At 43.1% G+C, this 22,775-nt stretch overlaps 1 protein-coding gene across 1 annotated transcript in view; it reads left to right on the top strand.

Annotated features, from left to right (window-relative positions):
* The window catches only part of LOC120053867 (c-Maf inducing protein), a 41,831-nt gene that overhangs the window by 18,193 nt on the left and 863 nt on the right, over positions 1–22,775 (top strand). The window contains exons 2-20 of the mRNA XM_039001140.1: positions 4,755–4,880; positions 4,976–5,026; positions 5,634–5,795; positions 6,092–6,133; positions 6,881–6,943; positions 9,203–9,283; positions 9,445–9,548; positions 9,716–9,820; positions 10,300–10,701; positions 15,824–15,889; positions 18,281–18,307; positions 18,424–18,472; positions 18,560–18,667; positions 18,758–18,874; positions 18,983–19,123; positions 19,499–19,546; positions 19,764–19,910; positions 21,830–21,935; positions 22,636–22,706. Of these exons, the coding sequence (XP_038857068.1) occupies positions 4,755–4,880; positions 4,976–5,026; positions 5,634–5,795; positions 6,092–6,133; positions 6,881–6,943; positions 9,203–9,283; positions 9,445–9,548; positions 9,716–9,820; positions 10,300–10,701; positions 15,824–15,889; positions 18,281–18,307; positions 18,424–18,472; positions 18,560–18,667; positions 18,758–18,874; positions 18,983–19,123; positions 19,499–19,546; positions 19,764–19,910; positions 21,830–21,935; positions 22,636–22,706 (2,016 nt within the window). The remainder of the gene's footprint in view (positions 1–4,754; positions 4,881–4,975; positions 5,027–5,633; positions 5,796–6,091; positions 6,134–6,880; positions 6,944–9,202; positions 9,284–9,444; positions 9,549–9,715; positions 9,821–10,299; positions 10,702–15,823; positions 15,890–18,280; positions 18,308–18,423; positions 18,473–18,559; positions 18,668–18,757; positions 18,875–18,982; positions 19,124–19,498; positions 19,547–19,763; positions 19,911–21,829; positions 21,936–22,635; positions 22,707–22,775) is intronic.

The following is a 22,775-nucleotide window of genomic DNA, read 5'->3' as shown; positions in this document are numbered from 1 at the left end:
GGTGTATTTAGAGGGCAGGATGGTCAGGATGATATCTATGAGGGTGCCCGTGTTTACGGATTTAGGGTTGTACCTGGCAGGTTCCTTGATAATTTGTGTAAAAGATTGAGGGCATCTAACTTAGATTGTAGGATGGCCGGGGTGTTAAGCATATCCCAGTTTAGGTCACCAAACAGTACGAACTCTGAAGATAAATGGGGGGCAATTAATTCACATATGGTGCCCAGGACACAGCTGGGGGCTGAGGGTGGGTCTATAACAAGTGCCAACAGTGAGAGACTTATTTCTGGAAAGGAGGATTTTTAAAAGTAGAAGCTCAAACTGTTTGGGCACAGACCTGTGTAGCATGACAGTCTGCAGAGTTCTATTTCTGCAGTAGATTGCAACTCCACCCCCTTTGGCAGTTCTATCTTGGCAGAAAATGTTGTAGTTGGGGATGGAAATTTCAGATTTTTTTGTGGCCTTCCTAAGCCAGGATTCAGACACGGCTAGGACATCAGGGTTGGCGGAGTGTGCAAAAGCAGTGAATAAAACAAACTTAGGGAGGAGGCTTCTGATGTTAACATGCATGAAACCAGTGCTTTTACGGTTACAGAAGTCAATAAATGATAGCGCCTAGGGAATAGGAGTGGATCTGGGGGCTACAGGGCCTGGGTTAACCTCTACATCACCAGAGGAACAGAGGAGTAGGATAAGGGTATGGCTAAAGGCTATAAGAACTGGTTGTCTACTGCGTTGGGAACAGAGAATAAAAGGAGCAGATTTCTGGGCGTGGTAGAATAGATTCAGGGCACAATGTATGGGTATGGTAGGATGTGAGTACAGTGCAGGTAAACCTAGGCGTTGAGTGACAATAAGAGAGGTTTAGTCTCTGGAGGCACCAGTTAAGCCAGGTGAGGTCTCCGCATGTGTGTGGGGTGGGACAAAAGAGCTATCTAAGGCATGTTGAGCGGGACTGAGGGCTCTACAGTGAAATTAAACAATAAGAACTCGCCAAGACAGCAGTAGACAAGGCATATTGACATTAGAGAGAGGCATAAAGCAATCACAGGTGTTGCTCAGGAGAGCTAAGACAACAACGGGTAAAACGGCGATGAATGGACAGAGCGGGTCAGTTAGGTACATACAGGACCTGAGTTCGAGGCTGGGGCAGACATGTAAACAAAATGAGGTACCGTGTTATTGAAACCGTCCAGGGGGCATCAGCTGTGTAGCCGAGTGATCATAGGGTCAAAAGAGCAGCAATAGGTGAGTCAGGGTGCCGTTCGGTAGTCACTACTACGCTAGGCGAGCAGGGGACACAGTGTTCAGAAAGTTAGCGGGCTGGGGCCAGCAGATGGTTCTTCGGTGACATCGTAACAGAATAGCCGGTTGAGACCATATCGGGCGATCACATCGGCAGTCCAGTCGTAGTGAATCACGCTTCACTATCTGGCAGTCTGATGGACGAATCTGGGTTTGGCGGATGCCAGGAGAACGCTACCTGCTCCAATGCATAGTGCCAACTGTAAAGTCTGGTGGAGGTTGAATAATGGTCTGGGGCTGTTTTTTCATGGTTCAGGCTCTTTAGTTCCAGTGAAGGGAAATCTTAAAGCTGCAGCATACAATGACATTCTAGACTATTCTGTGCTTCCAACTTTGTGTCAACAGTTTGGGGAAGGCCCTTTTCTGTTTCAGCATGACAATGCCCCCGTGCACAAAGCAAGGTCCATACAGAAATGGTTTGTTGAGATCGGTCTGGAATAACTTGACTGGCCTGCACAGAGCCCTGACCTCAACCCCAACAAACACTTTTGGGATGAATTGTGACGCCGACTGCGAGCCAGGCCTAATCGCCCAACATCAATGCCCGACCTCACTAATGCCTTTGTGGCTGAATGGAAGCAAGTCCCTTCAGCAGTGTTCCAACAGTCTTGAAGGAGTTCCCACATATGCTGAGCACTTGTTGGCTGCTTTTCCTTCACTCTGCGGTCCGACTCATCCCAAACCATTTCAATTTGGTTGAGGTCGGGGGATTGTGGAGGCCAGGTCATCTGGCAGCACTCCATTACTCTCCTTCTTGGTAAAATAGCCCTTACACAGCCTAGATGTGTGTTGGGTCATTGTCCTGTTGAGAAACAAATGATAGTCCCACTAAGCCCAAACCTGATGGGATGGCGTATTGCTGCAGATTGCTGTGGTAGCCATGCTGGTTAAGTGTGCCTTGAATTCTAAATAAATCACAGACCGTGTCACCAGCAAAGCACCCCCACGCCATAACACCTCCTCCTCCATACTTTACTGTGGGAAATACACATGTGGAGATCATCCATTCACCCACACCGCGTCTCACAAAGACACTTAGGTTGGAGCCAAAAATGTCAAATTTTGACTCCAGACCAAAGGACAAATTTCCACAAGTCTAATGTCCATTGATCGTGTTTCTTGGCCCATGGAAGACTCTGTTCTTATTGGTGTCCTTTAGTAGTGGTTTCTTTGCAGCAATTTGACCATGAAGGCCTGATTCACACGGTCTCCTCTGAACAGTTGATGTTCAGATGTGTCTGTTACTTGAGCATTGTGAAGCATTTATTTGGGCTGCAATTTCTGTAGATGGTAACTCTAATGAATTTGTCCTCTGCACCAGCGGTAACTCTGGGTCTTCCTTTCCTGTAGCGGTCCTCATGAGATATAGTTTCATCATAGCGCTTGATGGTTTTTGCGGCTGCACTTGAAGAAACTTTCAAAGTTCTTCAAATTCTCCGTATTGACTGACCTTTATGTCTGAAAGTAATGATGGACTGTTGTTTCTCTTTGCTTATTTGAGCTGTTCTAATTCCACAAATGAACAAGGCACACCTGTTAATTGAAATGCATTCCAGGTGACCCCTCATGAAGCTGGTTGAGAGAGTGTGCAAAGCTGTCATCAAGGCAAAGGGTGGCTATTTGAAGAATCTCAAATATAAAATATATTTTGATTTGATAACACTTTTTTGGTTACGACATGATTCCATATGTGTTATTTCATAGTTTTGATGTCTTCACTATTATTCTACAATGTAGAAAATAGTAAAAATTAAGAAAAACCCTTGAAAGTGTAGGTTTGTCCGAACCTTTGACTGGTACTGTATATAGATAGAAAGATTTGTGTATATGTTCTAGCTTAGACCCTACTTTAGAGACACAACATGCTTTTGAATACAGGGTGGGTGTGTTGACTTGAATGTTGACTTGAATGGGAGTATCTCTTTTAAATTATGCTTTCAATCTTCCATAGGAAACCTGTTGAAATCATAGAAATATAGATAATAGAATATCCATGACCACTTTAAGTTGACATTCAACGGTGGGTGGAACATGGGCCATCTTTGTAGTAGTAATTAGAAGTTAAAATTTCAATTCAATTACAATAGTGTACCTGTACCAACTAAATTGCAGTGGTTTGTAGTGAAAGGTCCATTCTATACATTTTCTTTGTTTGACTGAAATGACACCCACCCTGTATTCAAGAGTATGTTGTGTCTCAACTGATGGTGGGCACAACACAAAAACCTCAGATGATGGAAATTAGGATTTAAGCTACAACATATGCAAAAATATGAAATAAATCAGAGTTTACGTGTTTTTAGATAATTTACATTAAATGTTAAAACACTTATTTCTTTATGTTTTGAACATAAAAATATGCCCCCACCCCCATCAAAGTTGCCCATCCCTGTGCTCTATGGACAGATATGTTGGGTGTTGAATACTGCCTTGTACAAGTCGTCAGCAATGCTCCTTCTAATTATTTCCATCACTGGGCAAATTTCAGGTCTGCTGAGCACAAACTTGAATGCTGTGAAAATTCTGTGCAACTTCCGACGCACGTTTACTGCGAACACTGAGGTTGTACCTGCTTTAAGTTAGTTTTAACAATGGTCAAGTACGCTACTGTGGCTATTTGATCATAATGTAGACTTAACAGAGTAGCCTACCATCAAAAACAATGGAGACAAAAATGCAGCCCATAACATTTTAACATGGCAATAGCTGTTCTATCGTTCAGCCTACAGTAGCAGCCAATGTGTTGTGTTCAATGTAGGCCTTTATTCCATAAGACTTTTGAAAAAAACATGCAGGGCTGGACATTAACCTGTTTATCCACTTGTCCTTCAGACAAGGAGGTGACTGAAAATGTTGTTGTGGTGTTTGATGCAAGAAACCAGTTTAAAATGCATCATTATTCCATTACCATTATGGCTATTGGCTACTTAGCTTATTCAAGCCTTTCTCAAAACTCAACTGCCCCTTACAGGAAAAAAAGTGATTTACCTGACTCGCTTTTCAAAGATGGAATCCTACTCCGATGCGTTCTGCACACAACAAAATCTCTTACATAGTTAGTTTTACATATTAAGTCTTGCATAGTAGTTTGTTTTGTTTCGGTATGTTGCATTGAAAGTGGCTAATATTGTGTTGATTCGATCACAATTCCCACAGTAAAGAGAAAGGTTGATAGTGTTAAGAGTGGAAAACTCAAGAAAGTTAAGAAAGTTGAGTGAAGTTCAATCTCGTGCTTCTCTGCCCGCTTTGATATTTCTTCTGTGCGCAGCTTTGAGGAAACATTGATCATCAGTACAGTGATCATTGTGACTTCCCAATGAGAAATTGGAGACACTGGAGACACTGTGATAGCCTGTCTGTTGGCCTTGTATTTGTCTATACAAATGTGCAGCCTGTGTGTGTAGCATGTATGAATGAGTGGTTGACATTATTTCTCTCATGGTCTCTAGCCCACGGGGTACATGGAGGCTGCCCTGTCCTACAGTACCATAGAGGACCTGCAGCTGCTCTCCTGGGATAATGCCCCCAAATATTGTGTGCAGCTCAGCTTCCCCGGGGGCACCGTCCTCCTGCAGGTATGCCCTGTACCCTCCCTCCCTTCCCTCTTCATGTAACATGACGTGCGTGTGTGCTTTCAATCTGTTACCTGACTGTCTGTATGCCCTAACAGGCAGCCAACAGCTATCTGCGGGACCAGTGGTTTCATTCCCTGCAGTGGAAGGTAGGATTACTATGTTGAAGTATTCATTGGTTTGTGTTCACGGGGGTTCAACAAGACTCACAGTACTTTGCACAGAGATTTTATTTGTTGGCTACACAGAGAGTTGCATGGGCAGGGCACGTGCCCCAAGGCCTCCTACCTCTTCCTTTTGGGAAGGGGTCCCACTGGAGGTCGGGGGCTCCCCAAATAGCATATGATAGGAAAATGTGTAGAATTAAAGAAAATGTGCTTTACAATTCCAAAATGTTCTCATAACTTCAAGGTAAAATGTGTAAAATAGCAGGAAATTTGCCTTAAAACTGAAAACATTTTCTCTTGGCCTCATGATAAAATGTGTAGAATAGCATTATAAAACTGCACAGATTTTCTGAAAGTTACTTTTTATTTAAATATTATTAAATCAAATGATTTTTTCTTATTTGGTGCACCCTCGGAGGTCGATGCCCATGGGCCTCAGATGCAATCGTCCTGTAATGCATGCATTTCTCTCATGTATTTTTGCATTGGTTTGGTAAGCCTATAAAGCAACACATTGTGTTCCAAAGGCTTGAAGCCTATTGTAGTTCATCTGTATGTGGTTATGCGTGTGCCTCTATTTTCTAACCAGAAAAAGATCTATAAGTACCGTAAGGTTCTGAACAACCCTAGTCGCTGGGAGGTGGTTCTGAAGGAGATCAGATCACTGGTGGACATGGCCTTGAACTCTCCCCTGCAGGACGAGTCCATTCACCAGGCCCCGCTGCAAATCATCTCCACCCTGCTGGCCGAGGTATGCCCATCTGCTGGTCTCTCACACACGCACGCCCGCAGTCCTCTCTCTCACACACACACACACACACACACACACACACACACACACACACACACACACACACACACCCCTACAATACACACACTACAATACACACACCTGCTACTGGGAGCTCAGCTCAAAACACACAGATGCCTGCTGTTTGGCAGAGTCAGAACTTAGTCAGTTTGGGAGTGGCTCTATTCAATTTGTTTGTCTGCTCTCGCTCTCTGATCATACCTGTCTCACTTCTGTTGTCCACTCTGCCTCCCCAGAACACCAACCTCAGCTCTCAGGACCATGAGAACATCATTGTGGTGAGTTTAAAGGGGAATGGAAGCACTAGATTCTAGAACGCCAGCTTCCTGTAACTGTAAATAGCCATGCTTTCTTTGTTCATATTATTACATCAGTGACTGGACAGAAACTATTTTGTAGTTTAGCAATGGCGGAAGTTTAGTGAAAGTGACCAGTTCGACAGGTAAAACCTGGTCAAACTGCTGAGACTGCACATTTTTTTTGCCTATTATTGCAGCCTAGAAGGCGTGTGGAGCAGGTTAGCAATAGGCCCCTGGATAGCAGCTTTGATGATGGACAGCTACTCCGTAGCAGCGTCACCCACTGGTGTTCGTGTGGATGCTGTCAGATTATGCCCACTTACTATTGTTACAGTGTAATGGTGTATTCATCTGGATGTGTTTGTGTCCATACCCCATGGACCCTGGCCACTAGAGTCATGGGATGATTGCATTATTAAACTGTTGCAGCACACGAGGTACAGTTAAATCTACACTTGTTGCATACGAACAGCTGCTCACCTTATTTACCTGTCTTGAGGCGTATTGAGAGCTAAGATAATACAGCCCTAGAGGATAATAGGGACAGCTGTGTACTTTTAGGTTGACTTCTGCAGTAACTCTTGGGAATTAGACTAGGATAGCAGAGTTTATTGGACCATGACAGGTTGCTGGCAAGGGGCCATTGTAAATACAAGATAGCATGGCTGGGGAAATTGTGAAGTTGTATTGATCAGTCCTGTCTCTGGTATCTCTGTGTGTCCCTAGGCCATCGCTCCTCTCCTGGAAAAGAACCACCCTCCACCGGACCTGTGTGAGTTCTTCTGCAAGGTAAAGATGGGGCCCAAACATTTCACCTCAACCTCTTGTCAAAATCATATCTCTTAACTTCTCTGGGATATGTGGGACAATAGCGTCCCACTTGGCCAAAAGCCAGAAAAAATGTAGCGCGCCAAATTCAAATATATTACTATAAAAATCAATCTTTCATGAAATCACACATGAAAGACACCAAATTAAAGCTACACATGTTGTGAATCCAGCCAACATGTCTGATTTTAAAAAGGATTTACGGCGAAAGCACACCAAACGATTATGTTAGCTCAGTACATAGCCACAGAAAAACACAGCCATTTTCCCAGCAAAAGATAGTAGTCACAAAAAGCAGAAATAGAGATAAAATTAATCACTAACCTTTGAAGGTCTTCATCAGATGACACTCATAGGACATCATGTTACACAATACATTTATGTTTTGTTCGATAATGTGCATATTTATATCCACAAATCTCGGTTTACATTGGCGCCATGTTCAGAAATGCCTCCAAAATATCCGGAGAAATTGCAGAGCCATGTCAAATAACAGAAATACTCATCATAAACTTTGATGAAAGATACATGTTTTACATAGAATTAAAGATACACTTGTTCTTAATGCAACCGCTGTGTCAGATTTCAAAAAAACTTTACGTAAAAAGCACACCATGCAATAATCTGAGACGGCGCTCAAAAATAACAAAATTTCTCCACCATGTTGGAGTCAACAGAAATACGAAATTACATCATAAATATTCCCTTACCTTTGATGATCTTCATCAGAATTCACTCCCAGGAATCCTAGTTCCACAATAAATCGTTGTTTTGTTCGATAATGTCCATTACTTATGTCTAAGTAGCTACTTTTGCTAGCATGTTTAGTGCACATGTCCAAACGCTCGCGCAGATGCAGGCGAACTCGGACGAAAACTTCAAAAAGTTATATAACAGGTCGAATAAACTGGTCAAACTAAGTAGAGAATCAATCTTCGGGATGTTGTTATCATAACTATCCAATAACGTACCAACCGGAGAATTCCTTTGTGTCTCTAGAAGTTATGGAAAGCAAGACGATATCATTTGGAACGCGCGTGACCAGGAACTGGCATTCTGCCAGACCAATGACTGAAACACCTCTCATCCGGTCCCACATCACAGTAGAGGCTTCATTCCACATTCTACAGACTGTTGACATCTAGTGGAATGCGTAGGAAGTGCAAACAGATCCATATCTTACAGGGAATTGAATAGGCGATGAGTTGAACATTGACCAGTCTCAGAATTCTCACTTCCTGTTTGGATTTTTCTCAGGTTTTTGCCTGCCATATGAGTTCTGTTATACTCACAGACATCATTCAAACAGTTTTAGAAACTTCAGAGTGTTTTTTATCCAATAGTAATAATAATATGCATATATTAGCATCTTGGACAGAGTAGGAGGCAGTTCACTATGGGCACGCAATTCATCCAAAAGTGAAAATGCTGCCCCCTATCACAAAGAAGTTAACTGTCTTGGCCCTTAGTTAGTGCTAGTGGTAATCTCACTCCTCAGCTTGAAATGCCTCCACCCGCCCCATATAATTGGTAGCTTTTCGGGGGCGTAGCTGGCTGAAGGGCGCCACACCCTATGCAAACAGAGCGACGGAGCGTAGTTTGCATGAAGTGTGTAGAGGCCTTTAGGCGTTGTCAAGAGGGCGGTCTTGTGTGTTTTTGCGAGACAGAGGATCCGAGATCTAGGCCCGGTAGGACTTGAGGAAGCAAGCACAGTGACGTCCCTCACCCTAGGGCCATTGTTGGAGCAGAAGATTTAAACTCTTTACAACCATGGCTATCATTAACAGCACAGTTAGTTTTTCCGGGCCTAGTTAATAAAACATTTAGACGGCTTTGATGGAAACGGAGTTTCGGTACAATTTTATAAACGCCGACAGATCATTTGTTAGTTTGACATGGTGTGATATTTTTATGCCAGTAAAATCAATTACGCGAAAAATGGAGGTCAAAACGCCTTTATGTGCAAATATTGATATAATAACCATCATATCGAAGTAAAATTGGAGTCACGCGATGACATGGTGTGTGGTCCTTCCAGTACGACTTGGGAAACCATGCAGTTTATTAGGCTATAGATTAAAACTTTTATAATGAACTCCCACCACTGGTGGGAAAATGTGCATATTTTGTTTATGCGGATTTTAGATATTCACATGAAAATCTGTCGCAAATTGGATGGAAATCTAGCTACTGTTAAATGGTGTTTGTGTGTTTGTGCAGCACTGTCGGGAGCGTCCGCGGTCGATGGTTGTGATTGAAGTGTTCACCCCTGTGGTCCAGAGAATCCTCAAACACAACATGGTGAGCTGAGTTTTCCATCTTATTTCCTGTCAAGGGTCACGCTCAGTTTGTTTATGTCTGTTTTCTTCTGTGGTCATATATTGGAGTAAGTCAAAGCTCACTGTACTTCCTCTTGTCCTCTCTATCCCCATGTTTATTTCTCTGCCTCCTCTCTCTGTCAGGACTTTGGGAAATGCCCCAGACTGCGTCTCTTCACTCAAGAGTACATCTTAGCTCTAAATGAGCTCAACGCTGGGATGGAGGTCGTGAAGAAATTCATTCACAGGTGAGTCAGTGACGACATGGTTTTAGGACTGTAATTTTCTCCACCAACCCAAAACTCAGGACCTAGATATATCAACAGTACCCCCTTGTTTATTTTGTGTTTTCTCCACGTTCGATGGAGGGTGTTTAGGGTATTGAATGCTAATTGTGTGTGTGGCTGTGTTTCAGCATGCATGGTCCCTCCGGGCAATGCCCTCACCCCCGCGTCCTGCCCAACCTGGTGGCAGTGTGCCTGGCTGCCATCTACTCCTGCTACGAGGAGTTAATCAACAGGTGAGTGATGTACTGTTACTGTAGTGTTCTGTAGAACCACCACACAGACTAGACTTAATGGCCAAATAAACCTCCCAGGTTAGCATAGGCTATTCTCCTCTCCTTTAAACATTTTAAATTAGATGTTGACTTGAGTAATGAGTCATCTAATTGGTTATCATAACATCATCACCCTGAGCCACTGGGTCCTCAGCCCCCGTGAGAGGACATTTGCTAAATTTCCGTGACATTGTCACCCCCGAGAATCATCGCTCGGATACATATCTCTCCTCACTCTCCCTCTAAGTACACAGGGGTTGTAACAGAGACATACAACCCCAACAGAATGACATGTATTCTTACTATGGACCTCAATGTTGTAGTCTTGAAATTATTATTCAATGTGTGATACAGTGACTTTCTCCATTCCTCTCTTACACAATATTGCCCCCTCTCCATCAATATCGCTCTCTCCTCTTGCCCACTCTCTCGCTGTCTAGCCGGGACAACTCCCCAAGTCTGAAGGAGATCAGGAACGGCTGCCAGCAACAGAATGACCGTAAACCCCCCCTGCCACTCCGCCTGCTGCGCCCAGAGCCCCCCACACCTCCACCAACGGCCCTGCTGCCCCTCTCCCCTCCCCCCTCAGCTCCCCTCTCCCCTCCCCCCACACTGCCCCTCTCTCCCCCGCCCTCCATCGTCAACTCCAGTGAGATCCTGGTGGAGTTGGAACGCAACAACAACACTGCCAACGCCAGGCGGAAGGGCCCAGCGGGAAGCGACAGTGAGCCCAACCTGATCGACTGTCTGCTGGTCAGCCCCGCCCTCAACGCCCTGTCAATCCAGCTGCCTGCCCAGGCCGACCGCGTGTTGGGCTGCTTCGCACTCATCCTCAAAATGCTGTGAGTTACCACTACTGTTACTTAGGGCTGTGACGATACCAGTATCGCAATACTTTTTCCTTGGAAAAAATGAAAACACAAAGCAGAACAAACTCTTTGGTCCTTTAAAAACCTGCTGTATGTAAAATATGGTGTGCTATAGCTTGGAAAAGAAATACATGTGCCTCTGGATGAGAACATAATGTTTGTTTCCAACATCAGGGCTGTTTTCCTAAAGAAGTTAAATCTGCTTCGTGTTTTGTTTCCTTGCCTGATACTAACGAGTATCGTCCCGGCCCTGTAATGCCCCTCCCTTATTGCCTACCTTACTATGTCTGTGTGTGTCTACGGGGGCTTTCACACCAAGTTTGTTTTAAGCAGGGTTTTTTTCTTACTCTGGAACATTTACCCACTACATTCGGTTTGTTTGGACAGAACACAATCTGCACTCGGGTGACAACACACTGTGGTTTGTTCAAATAGGGTGGTCTCGGTCCAATTCCATTCATACCGTGGTGCAGTTTGCTGCAGGTGAAAACGCAGTCTGGTCGAAACACAGGAAAAGAATCAGAGGTGCGCAGTATTATCGGTTGTTTTGACTGCAAGCATTTGATTAAATGCACGCAATATTGTAACTTGATATCTCTTAAACGTTTTGTGTGTAGCGGTGTGCATTTATGAGCGCATCTGATACAGAGTCATGTCTCCTTTGTTGGCTGCATGTCACAGTTTCCTCACACATGTTACAAAGCGGAAGTAATATGAAGGTTGGTGCCAATGTTCCCTCTAAGCTGCGCGCGGGCATGCAGCTCCCCCAGGACTGCCACGCAGAAGTATCAGGCCGCGCAGAGATTGAACTTCTCATCTTTCTAGTTTTCCCCTTTAGTTAACACTATCAACATTTCCCTCTAATGTGTGTATTGTGATCGAATCAACTCAATATTAGACACTTTCAATGCAACATATCGAAACAAAATGACCTATGCAAGATATTTTCTTGTCGGCAGAGTGCATTGGAGTAGGATTCTATTGCATTGACAGGCACTAATCAGGCTTATAATCTACACAGACTGGTGCGCCATAACCAATCAGAGCTGCAGTATCCCTATAAGCAAATAGAACATTGCCATATATGGATCTGTGCCATTCACTTTGAGCTGGACTGTGTTTACAGCATGACTGGTGGCGAGTAGATGCACTTGTTTTGAGATCAAAGCAAGAGCTGCATGTAGCCAGGTTTGTACATTTCTTCATATTCTTTCCTAGTAAGTTAGTTATTAGCCCAGTTATGGCTAATTTCTAGTCAGCAATGGGGGAGTGGTTGCTTCCTACAAGAGCACAAAACGTGTACATTACTAGATATCTTTGAAAAGCGAGTCAGGTAAAGAGCATTGTTTCTGTCTTAAAGGGGCAGTGTTGTATTTTGAGACAGGCTTGAATAAGCTAAGTAGCCAAAAGGCAGAGTGTAGCATAATGTGTCTGATTCGCTGTAATAATTTTATGGGAATAATTCATTTTATTTTGTAAACTGGTTTCTTGCATCAAACAACACAACATTTTCAGTCACCTCATTTTTCTGAAGGACAAGTGGATAAACAGGTTAATGTCAATCCCTACATGTTTTTTTCTTAAGTCTCATGGAATGTAGGCCTACATTGAACAGCACACATTGGCTGCTACTGTAGGTTGAATGGTAGAACATCTATTTCCATGTTAAAATGTTATGAGATGCATTTTCTCCATTGTCTTTTATGGTAGGCCAGTCTGATAGGCCTACAGTGCCTTCGGAAAATATTCAGACCCCTTGACTTTTTCCACATTTTGTTACGTTACAGCCTTATTCTAAAATGGATTAAACAATACAATCCTCAGCAATCTACACACAATAACCCATAATGACAAACTGAAAGCAGGTTTTTAGAATTTTTTGCAAATGTATTAAAAATAAAAAGCAGAAATACCTTATTTACATAAGTATTCAAACCTTTTGCTATACGACTCGAAATTGAGCTCCAGTGCATCCTGTTTCCATTGATCATCCTTGAGATGTTTTTACAACTTGATTGGAGTCCACATCAGGTACATTCAATTGATTGGACATGATTTGGAAAGGCACACACCTGTCTATATATGGTCCCACAGTTGACAGTGCATGTCAGAGCAAAAACCAGGCCATGAGGTCGAAGGAATTGTCCATAGAGCTCAGAGACAGGTTTGTGTAGAGGCAGAGATCTGGAGAAGGGTACCAAAACATTTCTGCAGCATTGAAGGTCCCCAGGAACACAGTGGCCCCCATCATTCTTAAATAGAAGAAGTTTGGAACCAGACTCTTACTAGAGCTGTCCGCCCGGCCAAACTGAGCATTTGGGGGAGAAGGGCCTTGGTCAGGGAGGTGACCAAGAACCCGATGGTCACTCTGACAGAGCTCTAGAGTTCCTCTGAAGAGATGGGAGAACCTTCCAGAAGGCACTTAAGACTCGCAGACCATTTTCCTGCAATTGTACACATTTCTCCAAGGAGCTGAGACATTTTTGCAGTTTTAAAGCTGATTTCCTGCAACTCTATGTACAGTCTAGAGGTCGACCGATTATGATTTTTCAAAGCCGATACCGATTATTGGAGGACCAAAAAAGCCGATACCGATTAATCGGCCTATTTTTTATTTTTTATTTATTTGTAATAATGACAATTACAACAATACTGAATGAACACTTAATATAATACATCAATAAAATCAATTTAGCCTCAAATAAATAATGAAACATGTTCAATTTGGTTTAAATAATGCAAAAACAAAGTGTTGGAGAAGAAAGTAAAAGTGCAATATGTGCCATGTAAGAAAGCTAACGTTTAAGTTCCTTGCTCAGAACATGAGAACATATGAAAGCTGGTGGTTCCTTTTAACATGAGTCTTCAATATTCCCAGGTAAGAAGTTTTAGGTTGTAGTTATTATAGGAATTGTAGGACTATTTCTCTCTATACCATTTGTATTTCATTAACCTTTTACTATTGGATGTTCTTATAGGCACTTTAGTATTGCCAGTGTAACAGTATAGCTTCCATCCCTCTCCTCGCTCCTACCTGGGCTCGAACCAGGAACACAACAACAGCCACCCTCGAAGCAGCGTTACCCATGCAGAGCAAGGGGAATAACTACTCCAAGTCTCAGAGCGAGTGATGTTTGAAACGCTATTAGAGCGCACCCCGCTAACTAGCTAGCCATTTCACATCGGTTACACCAGCCTAATCTCGGGAGTTGATAGGCTTGAAGCACAGCGAAGAGCTTCTGGCAAAACGCAGGAAAGTGCTGTTTGAATGAAAGCTTACGAGCCTGCTGCTGCCTACCACCGCTCAGTCAGACTGCTCTATCAAATCATAGACTTAATTATAACATAATAACACACAGAAATACGAGCCTTAGGTCATTAATATGGTCGAATCCGGAAACTATCATCTCGAAAACAAGACGTTTATTCTTTCAGTGAAATACGGAACCGTTCTGTATTTTATCTAACGGGTGGCATCCATAAGTTTAAATATTCCTGTTACATTGCTCAACCTTCAATGTTATGTCATGATTCCGTAAAATTCTGGCAAATTAGGCGGCCCAAACTGTTCATTATACACTGACTCTGCGTGCAATGAACGCAAGAGAAGTGACACAATTTCACCTGGTTAATATTGCCTGTTAACCTGGATTTCTTTTAGCTAAATATGCAGGTTTAAAAATATATACTTCTGTGTATTGATTTTAAGAAAGGCATTTATGTTTATGGTTAGGTACACATTGGATCAACGATACGCACCGCATCGATTATATGCAACGCAGGACACGCTAGATAAACTAGTAATATCATCAACCATGTGTAGTTAACTAGTTATTATGATTGATTGATTGATTGCTTGATTGTTTTTTATAAAATAAGTTTAATGCTAGCTAGCAACTTACCTTGGCTTCTACTGCATTCGCGTAACAGGCAGGCTCCTCGTGGAGTGCAATGTATTCAGGTGATTAGAGCGTTGGACTAGTTAACTGTAAGGTTGCAAGATTGAATCCCCCGAGCTGACAAGGTAAAAGTCTGTCGTTCTGCCCCTGAACGAGGCAGTTAACCCACCGTTCCTAGGCCGTCATTGAAAATAAGAATGTGTTCTTAACTGACTTGCCTAGTTAAATAAAGATTAAATAAAGGTGTAAAAAATTAAAACAATAAATAAATAATCTTCCAAATCGGTGTCCAAAAATACCGATTTCCGATTGTTATCGGCCCTAATTAATCGGTCGACCTCTAGTACCGTCCCTTTAGAAAGTATTCATACCCCTTGACTTACTTGACATTTTGTGTTACAGCAATTGTGTGCCACCCTATGGGACTCCCAATCACGGCCGGTTGTGATACAGCCTGGATTCGAACCAGGGTGTCTGTAATGAAGTCTCTAGCACTGAGATGTAGTGCCTTAGACCACTGCGCCACTCGGGAGCCCAAAAAAACATGGAATGAGTAGCTGTGTCCAAACTTTTGACTGGTATTGTAGGCCCATAATCTTCCCTACATACTTTATCTCGTTTAGTCTTTTAAATTGACACTGAAAGCATTTTTCGATCCCGATAATGTATTTAATTAATATACATGTATACAGGCCCAAAGAAAATGCATAGGCCCTGCCCGTCCAAGGATTTCAATGTCAGAAAAATCCCTGCAAACAAAATTTTGTGAAAAAGCCCTAAGTGTAAACAAGAATTCATATGTGGTGCTATCTGTGTGGGCTGTGCTGAGCAGCTGGACACAGCTGCTGCCTCTGTCCTACTGGGGAATAATTCAAAAGGAGGGAGTGCTGCTTAGTGTGTCTCTCTGAATGGATGGATGACATGGATGTGACGCTGTCAAGCAAGATGTTATATTATGTCTGTGGGAATAGGGGGAATGAACTAAAATAGTGTGTCTGTAACAATGACACTGTTACTTAACAGACAGGAATCTGATCCTCGTACCATTTCAATTGATGGATTTTTTGGCATCATGGGACTATGCTCAGGTTACCTCTTGTGATTCCCTTGGTGACCAGCCCTCTGCTCTCATTCTGTGTACCCCTTTCTATTGTGTACCTCTTTCTATCATTCACTTTCTCTCTCCAACTATTCAGGTCTGACTACGATGACTGGAGACCAGCCCTGGCCAGCCTGCTGCAGCCCATCCCCTTCCCCAAAGAGTAAGTATACTGCCCTTAAAGCATTAGACCTCTCACTAAATTCTTCAGTCATACAGAAGCTATACTTAAATCCAAACTGGTTCTCTAGCAGATTAATAAGAATTGCTGACCCCGTGTTCAACCATGGCCTTTTTCCCTTCATTCAGATTACAACCTCTCACTTTCAGTTATTTGAAAATGAAATCATCTCCAAAATATCGCTATTTTTAAAACAAAGTTGGTTCCAATTTCAGTTTAACCAGAAAATACAGAACAAATATTACAACAAATATTATGGTTAAACTCAAATGTACTAATTGATAAAAAATAAAATGAAAAGTATAATCTTTGTAAATGATATCATAATGATAACTGGTGGAGTTGTATCACACATGCAGCTAGCAAAAGAAAATGTACATGTCTGCTCTTTCCAAAATTACAACCAACTAATTGCAGCATTTCTGCAAAAATCGAAGAGGCAAGTGGAAGGGGGAGAAAGTAAGGAACTTGTCGGTTGGCCCAGCATTAAAGACCATAATTGGTTGAAGAAAATTGTAATGAATAAAAAAAGTATACCTGTTTAATTTAAGGACCCAAAAATTGACAGCTGTGCTATACAGATGCCAAAATAGTTGGGAAGAGATTTTCGATGTACCGACTCCATTGCACATGGTTAATGAACCGATACCCAGTTTAATTTAAATTATTATACAGAATTCTTGCAACCAATATAACGTTACATACACTACATGGCCAAAAGTATGACACCAGCTCGTTGAATATCTCATACCAAAATCCTGGGCATTAATATGAAGTTGGTCCCCCCTTTACTGCTATAACAGCCTCCACTCTTCTGGAAAGGCTTTCCACTAGATGTTGGAACATTGCTGCGGGGACTTGCTTCTGTTCAGACACAAGCATTAGTGAGGTCGGGCGCTGATATTGGCCGATTAGATCTGGTTCGCAGTAGGCGTCACAATTCATCCCAAAGGTGTTTGTTGAGGTCAGGGATATCGATATGGCCGATGCTCTCCGCTGGTTCCAATAAGATAGGCTACTGTTTGCTTAATTGGGAGTTGAGAATTTTGATAACTAGAGACAGATTTAGTCTTTTCTTTGTTTTCTCATTTCATTAATAGCCATTGCTTTCTAAGCTGTTTTTCCTACAATTGTATTTTTAAATATTGTGATTTGCCTAGGCCTATTTAACTGTTTTCCACTGACCGCTGCAACACAACAATCAGCTATTTGGTAGGCTAATTTTTAAAACAAGCTAATGATCTTCTTTGGCCAAATCAGGCTCTCTGGTGTAGTATTTTTCATTGTATTTTTCTGTATATGCACAAGTAATTTTATATAGCAAATTTTGTTTACTTTCGGTGAAGCTCATCTTCCCCGAGCCTATTGGATACGCCGCCTATGTTGACATCAATGTGAAAGTAACCGGTGAATAAAACAGCTGGCCATGAGACTTACAAGGCCTAGTTCAAATGCCGGCATTAAATTCAGAGCCATCGGCGCACTGCCTTAACGGCAGACCGGCAAAGCAAACTGTCTGACACAGTTTCTGCTTTCTACTTTCTTAGTGAGAGAAAAGCATGCAGGCTAGCAGCTTCTCAGAGCGACACTCCGCATGGTACTAAAGGCAGCTACACAATACGCTTAACTGCCGTTGCATTTTAATTGTGATTGGAATGATTTTAGTCAACTTTTTTTATAGCCTACTTTTTTTTATAGCCTACTTTTACATTTTTGGTCTTGAGCTAGGGTATGGCGATTGCCATACCCAACTGATGCCCCTGAATTGTACAAAAAAATTAATTTAGATAAAAATTATACACAGTATATATTGTGAATCGCCCATAAGTTCGCCCTCACCTACGGCTGGGACTGTGGGTGAGGGCCTCTCTCTGAGGTGTAGGATCCTGGGATTGGTATTGACGTGGGTGTGCTGCTGAGGGGCCCCGCTGGGGGATGGGATGGGCTGCGGGCTTGCTGCTGTAATTGGCTCCTCAGCCCGGGCCCTCATTACCAGTCACCTAAAGAGGACTGTTGTTGTCACAGCCGGGAGACTCACCTGCTGCTCACCTGCGCACCAGAGCCTAATCTAAGCATTCAGGCGTCGTTAGAAAGGGCAAAACACTCCGACACAACTCCCAGAATGAATGAGTCAGACAGAACCCCCACACACACCCTAAGAGCTTCACATGGACATGTATTTGTGTGTTTTGAAGATACGTTCAAACCAACAACAAAAACGGGCTGTATTTCCTATGCAATCCAGCTGCTATCTGTTCAACACCTTACTGCATGTTTGAGTGTAAACATGGTAGAAGTGTTTAAATGTGTTGTTTCCATTTCATCATGATTAGTGTATTACATGTTTTAATGTTTATCCTCTCTCCTCTTTAGGGCCCTTGCACACGCCAAATTCACAAAGTAAGTATCTACAGCCATGACGTTTAGTTAACGAATGTTACATTTCAGTTACCGTCCAGATGAATCGGTAAGGAAAGCTTGAGGATTGTGCCTGACCTGTCTGTTTGTTTGAACAGAGAGCTGAAATATGTTATTCAGAGGTTTGCAGAAGACCCCAGACAGGAGGTGAGTGTGGCTCTATTAATCACTGTTTCACACTTGTTCAGTGCTAGGTTGGGGTGTGTGGTACTCATGGTTGTGTGCTTGTTGCAGGTCCACTCCTGTCTGCTCAGTGTGCGCTCTGGAAAGGACGGTTGGTTCCAGCTCTACAGTCCAGGGGGTGTGGCCTGTGATGATGATGGGGAGCTCTTTGCCAGCATGGTGAGTGTTTGGTTTTCTTACCCTAATAATCCTAACCCTCATGCCACCTGTTTTAATTGGCTGGACTTGACCTTTGATTCTCTCCTCCAGGTCCACATCCTTATGGGTTCCTGCTACAAAACGAAGAAGTTTCTCCTGTCCCTGGCTGAAAACAAGCTCGGACCCTGCATGCTCCTGGCTCTGCGTGGGAACCAGACCATGGTTGAGGTGTGTGTGTGCACCCGTAGCACAGAGCTGACATGTTTTTATTAGTGTGTGTGGCAGAGAGGTGTAAGTGTACAGGAAGCAGAAGTGACCCAAGTGTGTGTGTTTCAGATCCTGTGCCTGATGCTGGAGTACAACATCATCGAGAACAAGGACACCCAGCTGCAGATCATCTCCACCCTGGAGAGCACTCCGGTGGGCCTTCACATGTACGAGCAGCTGTGTGACAGGCAGAGGGAGCTCAAAGAGCTGGTGAGTTACTACTGTAAACCAACAAAGGCTCAAACACCACACGCTCAACCTCGCACCGCGTTCACAATTATACTGCAATGTTTCCGCAAAATGAACTAGATATCTGGTTCATCAGAGGACAGCTGTAGTATCTGCTCAGTTAAAACAGTTACTACTCTACACTGTCGACACAGCTAGAGATATCTATTCATTCTTCTGTGTTACCTAATCTTTCTCTGTTGTTTCTTCATGGAAATATGAACCCTTTATCTAATTTAAAAGACCTCATATATTTCATCGGTGGCACATTGTTCACAGACACCACCTGTTGTCTGAATGAGGAACTGCAATGCCTGCTGTAATCAGTCAACATTTTTGTTTCCCTTTCTCCCTCAGCAAAGAAAAGGGGGCCCAACCCGACTTACTCTGCCCTCCAAGTCTACGGTGAGATTGGCTTTTATTATGCTACTCCCATTCCTTTAAAGGTTCTTTGTTTTTCTTTCATATGAACATATGATTAACTAAATGTTCAAATTTGGTAGGATTTGTTTTCTTTTTTCTTCATGTCTCTCCCAGACCCTCCGTCTCAATTAAGCTCAAACAGCTTTATTATGTCTCTCGCTGCCTCTGTATCCAACCATATCTTTCTGTCTCTCTGTAGGATGCAGACCTTGCAAGGCTACTGAGCTCTGGCTCCTTTGGGAACCTGGAGAACCTGAGTCTTGCCTTTACCAACGTCACCAGTGCCTGTGCTGAACAGCTCATCAAGCTGCCCTCTCTCAAACAGCTCAACCTGTGGTCCACCCAGGTCAGAACACACACTCACACGCGCAAATATTCACACACACGTACATTGAACAAAAATATAAACTGCAACAATAATTTCAAAGATTTTACTGAGTTGCAGTTCATACAAGGAAATCAATCAATTGAAATAAATTCATTAGACCCTAATCTATGGATTTCACATGACTGGGAATACAGATATGCATCTGTTGGTCACAGATACCTTTTTTTTTAAATGTAGGGGCGTGGATCAGAAAACCAGTCAGTATCTGGTGTGACCACCATTTGCCTTATACAGTGCGACACATCTCCTTCGCATAGGGTTGATCAGACTGTTGATTGTGGCCAGTAGAATATTGTCCCACTCCTCTTCGATGTCTGTGCAAAGTTGCTGTATATTGGTGGGAACTGGAACACGCTGTCGATCCAGAGCATCCCTAACATGCTCAATGGGTGACATGTCTGTCTGGTGAGTATGCAGGCCATGGAAGAACTGGGACATTTTCAGCTTCCAGGAATTGTGTACAGATCCTTGCGACATGGGGCTGTGTATTATCATGCTGAAACACAAGGTGATGGCAGGCGGATGAATGTCACGACAATGGGCCTCAGGTCCTGTCATGGTATCTGTGCATTCAAATTGCCATCAATAAAATGCAATTGTGTTTGTTGTCTGTAGCTTGTGCCTGCCCATATCATAACCCCACAGCCACCATGTTGACATCAGCAAACTGATAACCCACACGACGCCATACACGCCCGGTACAGTTAAAATCGGGATTCATCCGTTAAGAGCACACTTTTCCAGCGTGCCAGTGACCATGGAATGTGAGTATTTGCTCACTGAAGTCGGTTACGATGTCGAACTGCAGTCAGTGAGGACAACAAACACGCAGATCAGCTTCCCTGAGATGGTTTCTGACAGTTTGTGCAGAAATATTTTGGTTGTGCAAACCCACAGTTTCATCAGCTGTCTGGATGGCTGGTCTGAGACGATCCCTCAGGTAAAGAAGCCGGATGTGGATGTCCTGGGCTGGCGTGATCACACGCGGTCTGCAGTTGTGAGGCCGGTTGGACGTGCTGCTAAATTCTCTAAAACAACGTTGGAGGTGGCTTATGGTACAGAAATAAACATTAAATTATCTGGTAAAAGCTCTGGTGGACATTCCTGCAGTCAGCATGCCAATTGCACGCTCCCTCAATTTGAGACATCTGTGGCATTGTATGTGTAAGTATAGTATAGTGGAGTGGCCTTTTATTGTCACCAGCACAAGGTGCATCTTTGTAATGGTCATCCTGTTAAATCAGCTTCTTGATATGCCACACCTGTCAGGTGGATGGATTATTTTGGCAAAGGAGAAATGCTCACTAACAGGGATGTAAACAAATTTGTGTATTTAAAAAAATATTTTTAATAATCTTTTTGTGCATATCTTATTTCAGCTCAAGCAACATGGAACAAACACTTTACATGTTGCGTTTATATTTTTGTTCAGTTTATATTTTAGCCATTTAGCAGACGCTCTTATCCAGAGCGACTTTCAGGAGCAATTAGGGTTAAGTGCCTTGCTCAAGGACACATCGGCAGATTTTTCACCTTGTCTGCTCAATGATTCGAACCAGCGACCTTTCGGTTACTGGCCCAACGCTCTAACCGCTAGGCTACTTACCACCCTACACACACACACACACACACACACACACACACACACACACACACACACACACACACACACACACACACACACACACACACACACACACACACACACACACACACACACACACACACACACACACACACACACACACACACACACACACACACACACACACACACACACACACACACACACACACAGTTTTTATTTGAATTGGATAAGTAATACTTTGCATGACTTTGAAAGACTTCCTTTCTTCCTGTTATTGTCTTTCCTTCAGTTTGGAGATGCAGGACTGCGGTTGCTGTCTGAACACTTGGCATGTTTGCAGGTGTTGAATCTGTGTGAGACACCCGTGACCGATGCTGGCCTGCTGTCCCTCAGCTGTAAGAACTCGTCTCAATCATTTAACTATATACTTCTCGCATACCATATACTTCTGGCCTGCCACACGACCTCATGCATTCAGTATAGATCAGGCTTCCCACACAATATCCTAACTCTATATACACTGAGTGCACAAAACATTAGGAACACCTACTCTTTACATGACATAAACTGACCAGGTGAATCCAGGTGAAAGCTATGATCCCTTATTGACGTCAACTGTTAAATTCACTTCAGTCAGTGTAGATGAAGGGGAGGAGACCTGTTAATGAAGGATTTTTTTGGCCTTGAGACAATTGAGACATGGATTGTGTATGTGTGCCATTCAGAGGGTGGGTGGGCAAGACAAAAGATTTAAGTGCCTTTGAACGGGGTATGGTAGTAGGTACCAGGCACACCGTTTTTTGTCTAGAACTGTAATGCTGCTGGGTTTTTCACGCTCAACAGTTTCCCGTGCGTATCAAGAATGGTCCACCACCCAAAGGACATATACCCAACTTAACACAACTGTGGGAAGCACTGGAGTCAACATGGGCCAGCATCCCTGTGGAACGTTTCAACACCTTGTAGAGTCCATGCTCCGACAAATTCAGGCTGTTCTGAGGGCAAAAGGGGGGTGCAACTCAATATTAGGAAGCTGTTCCTAATATTTTGTAGATTCAGTGTCTGAACGGTGACTTATTTATGCGTGTCTTTCAGCCATGAAGAGCCTGTGCAGTTTGAACATGAACAGCACCAAGCTCACAGCAGACACATATGATGACTTAAAGGTAAGATGAACTGTCATTCCCTCTCTTGACAAGAACATGTTAGTGTATCAACAAATATCACATTTGTTT

The sequence above is a fragment of the Salvelinus namaycush genome, chromosome 9 (assembly GCF_016432855.1).
Source record: "Salvelinus namaycush isolate Seneca chromosome 9, SaNama_1.0, whole genome shotgun sequence".
Classification (NCBI taxonomy): Eukaryota; Metazoa; Chordata; class Actinopteri; order Salmoniformes; family Salmonidae; genus Salvelinus; species Salvelinus namaycush.
The sequence above is the reverse complement of the archived record's forward strand: the minus strand, read 5'-3'. Positions and strand labels throughout refer to the sequence as shown.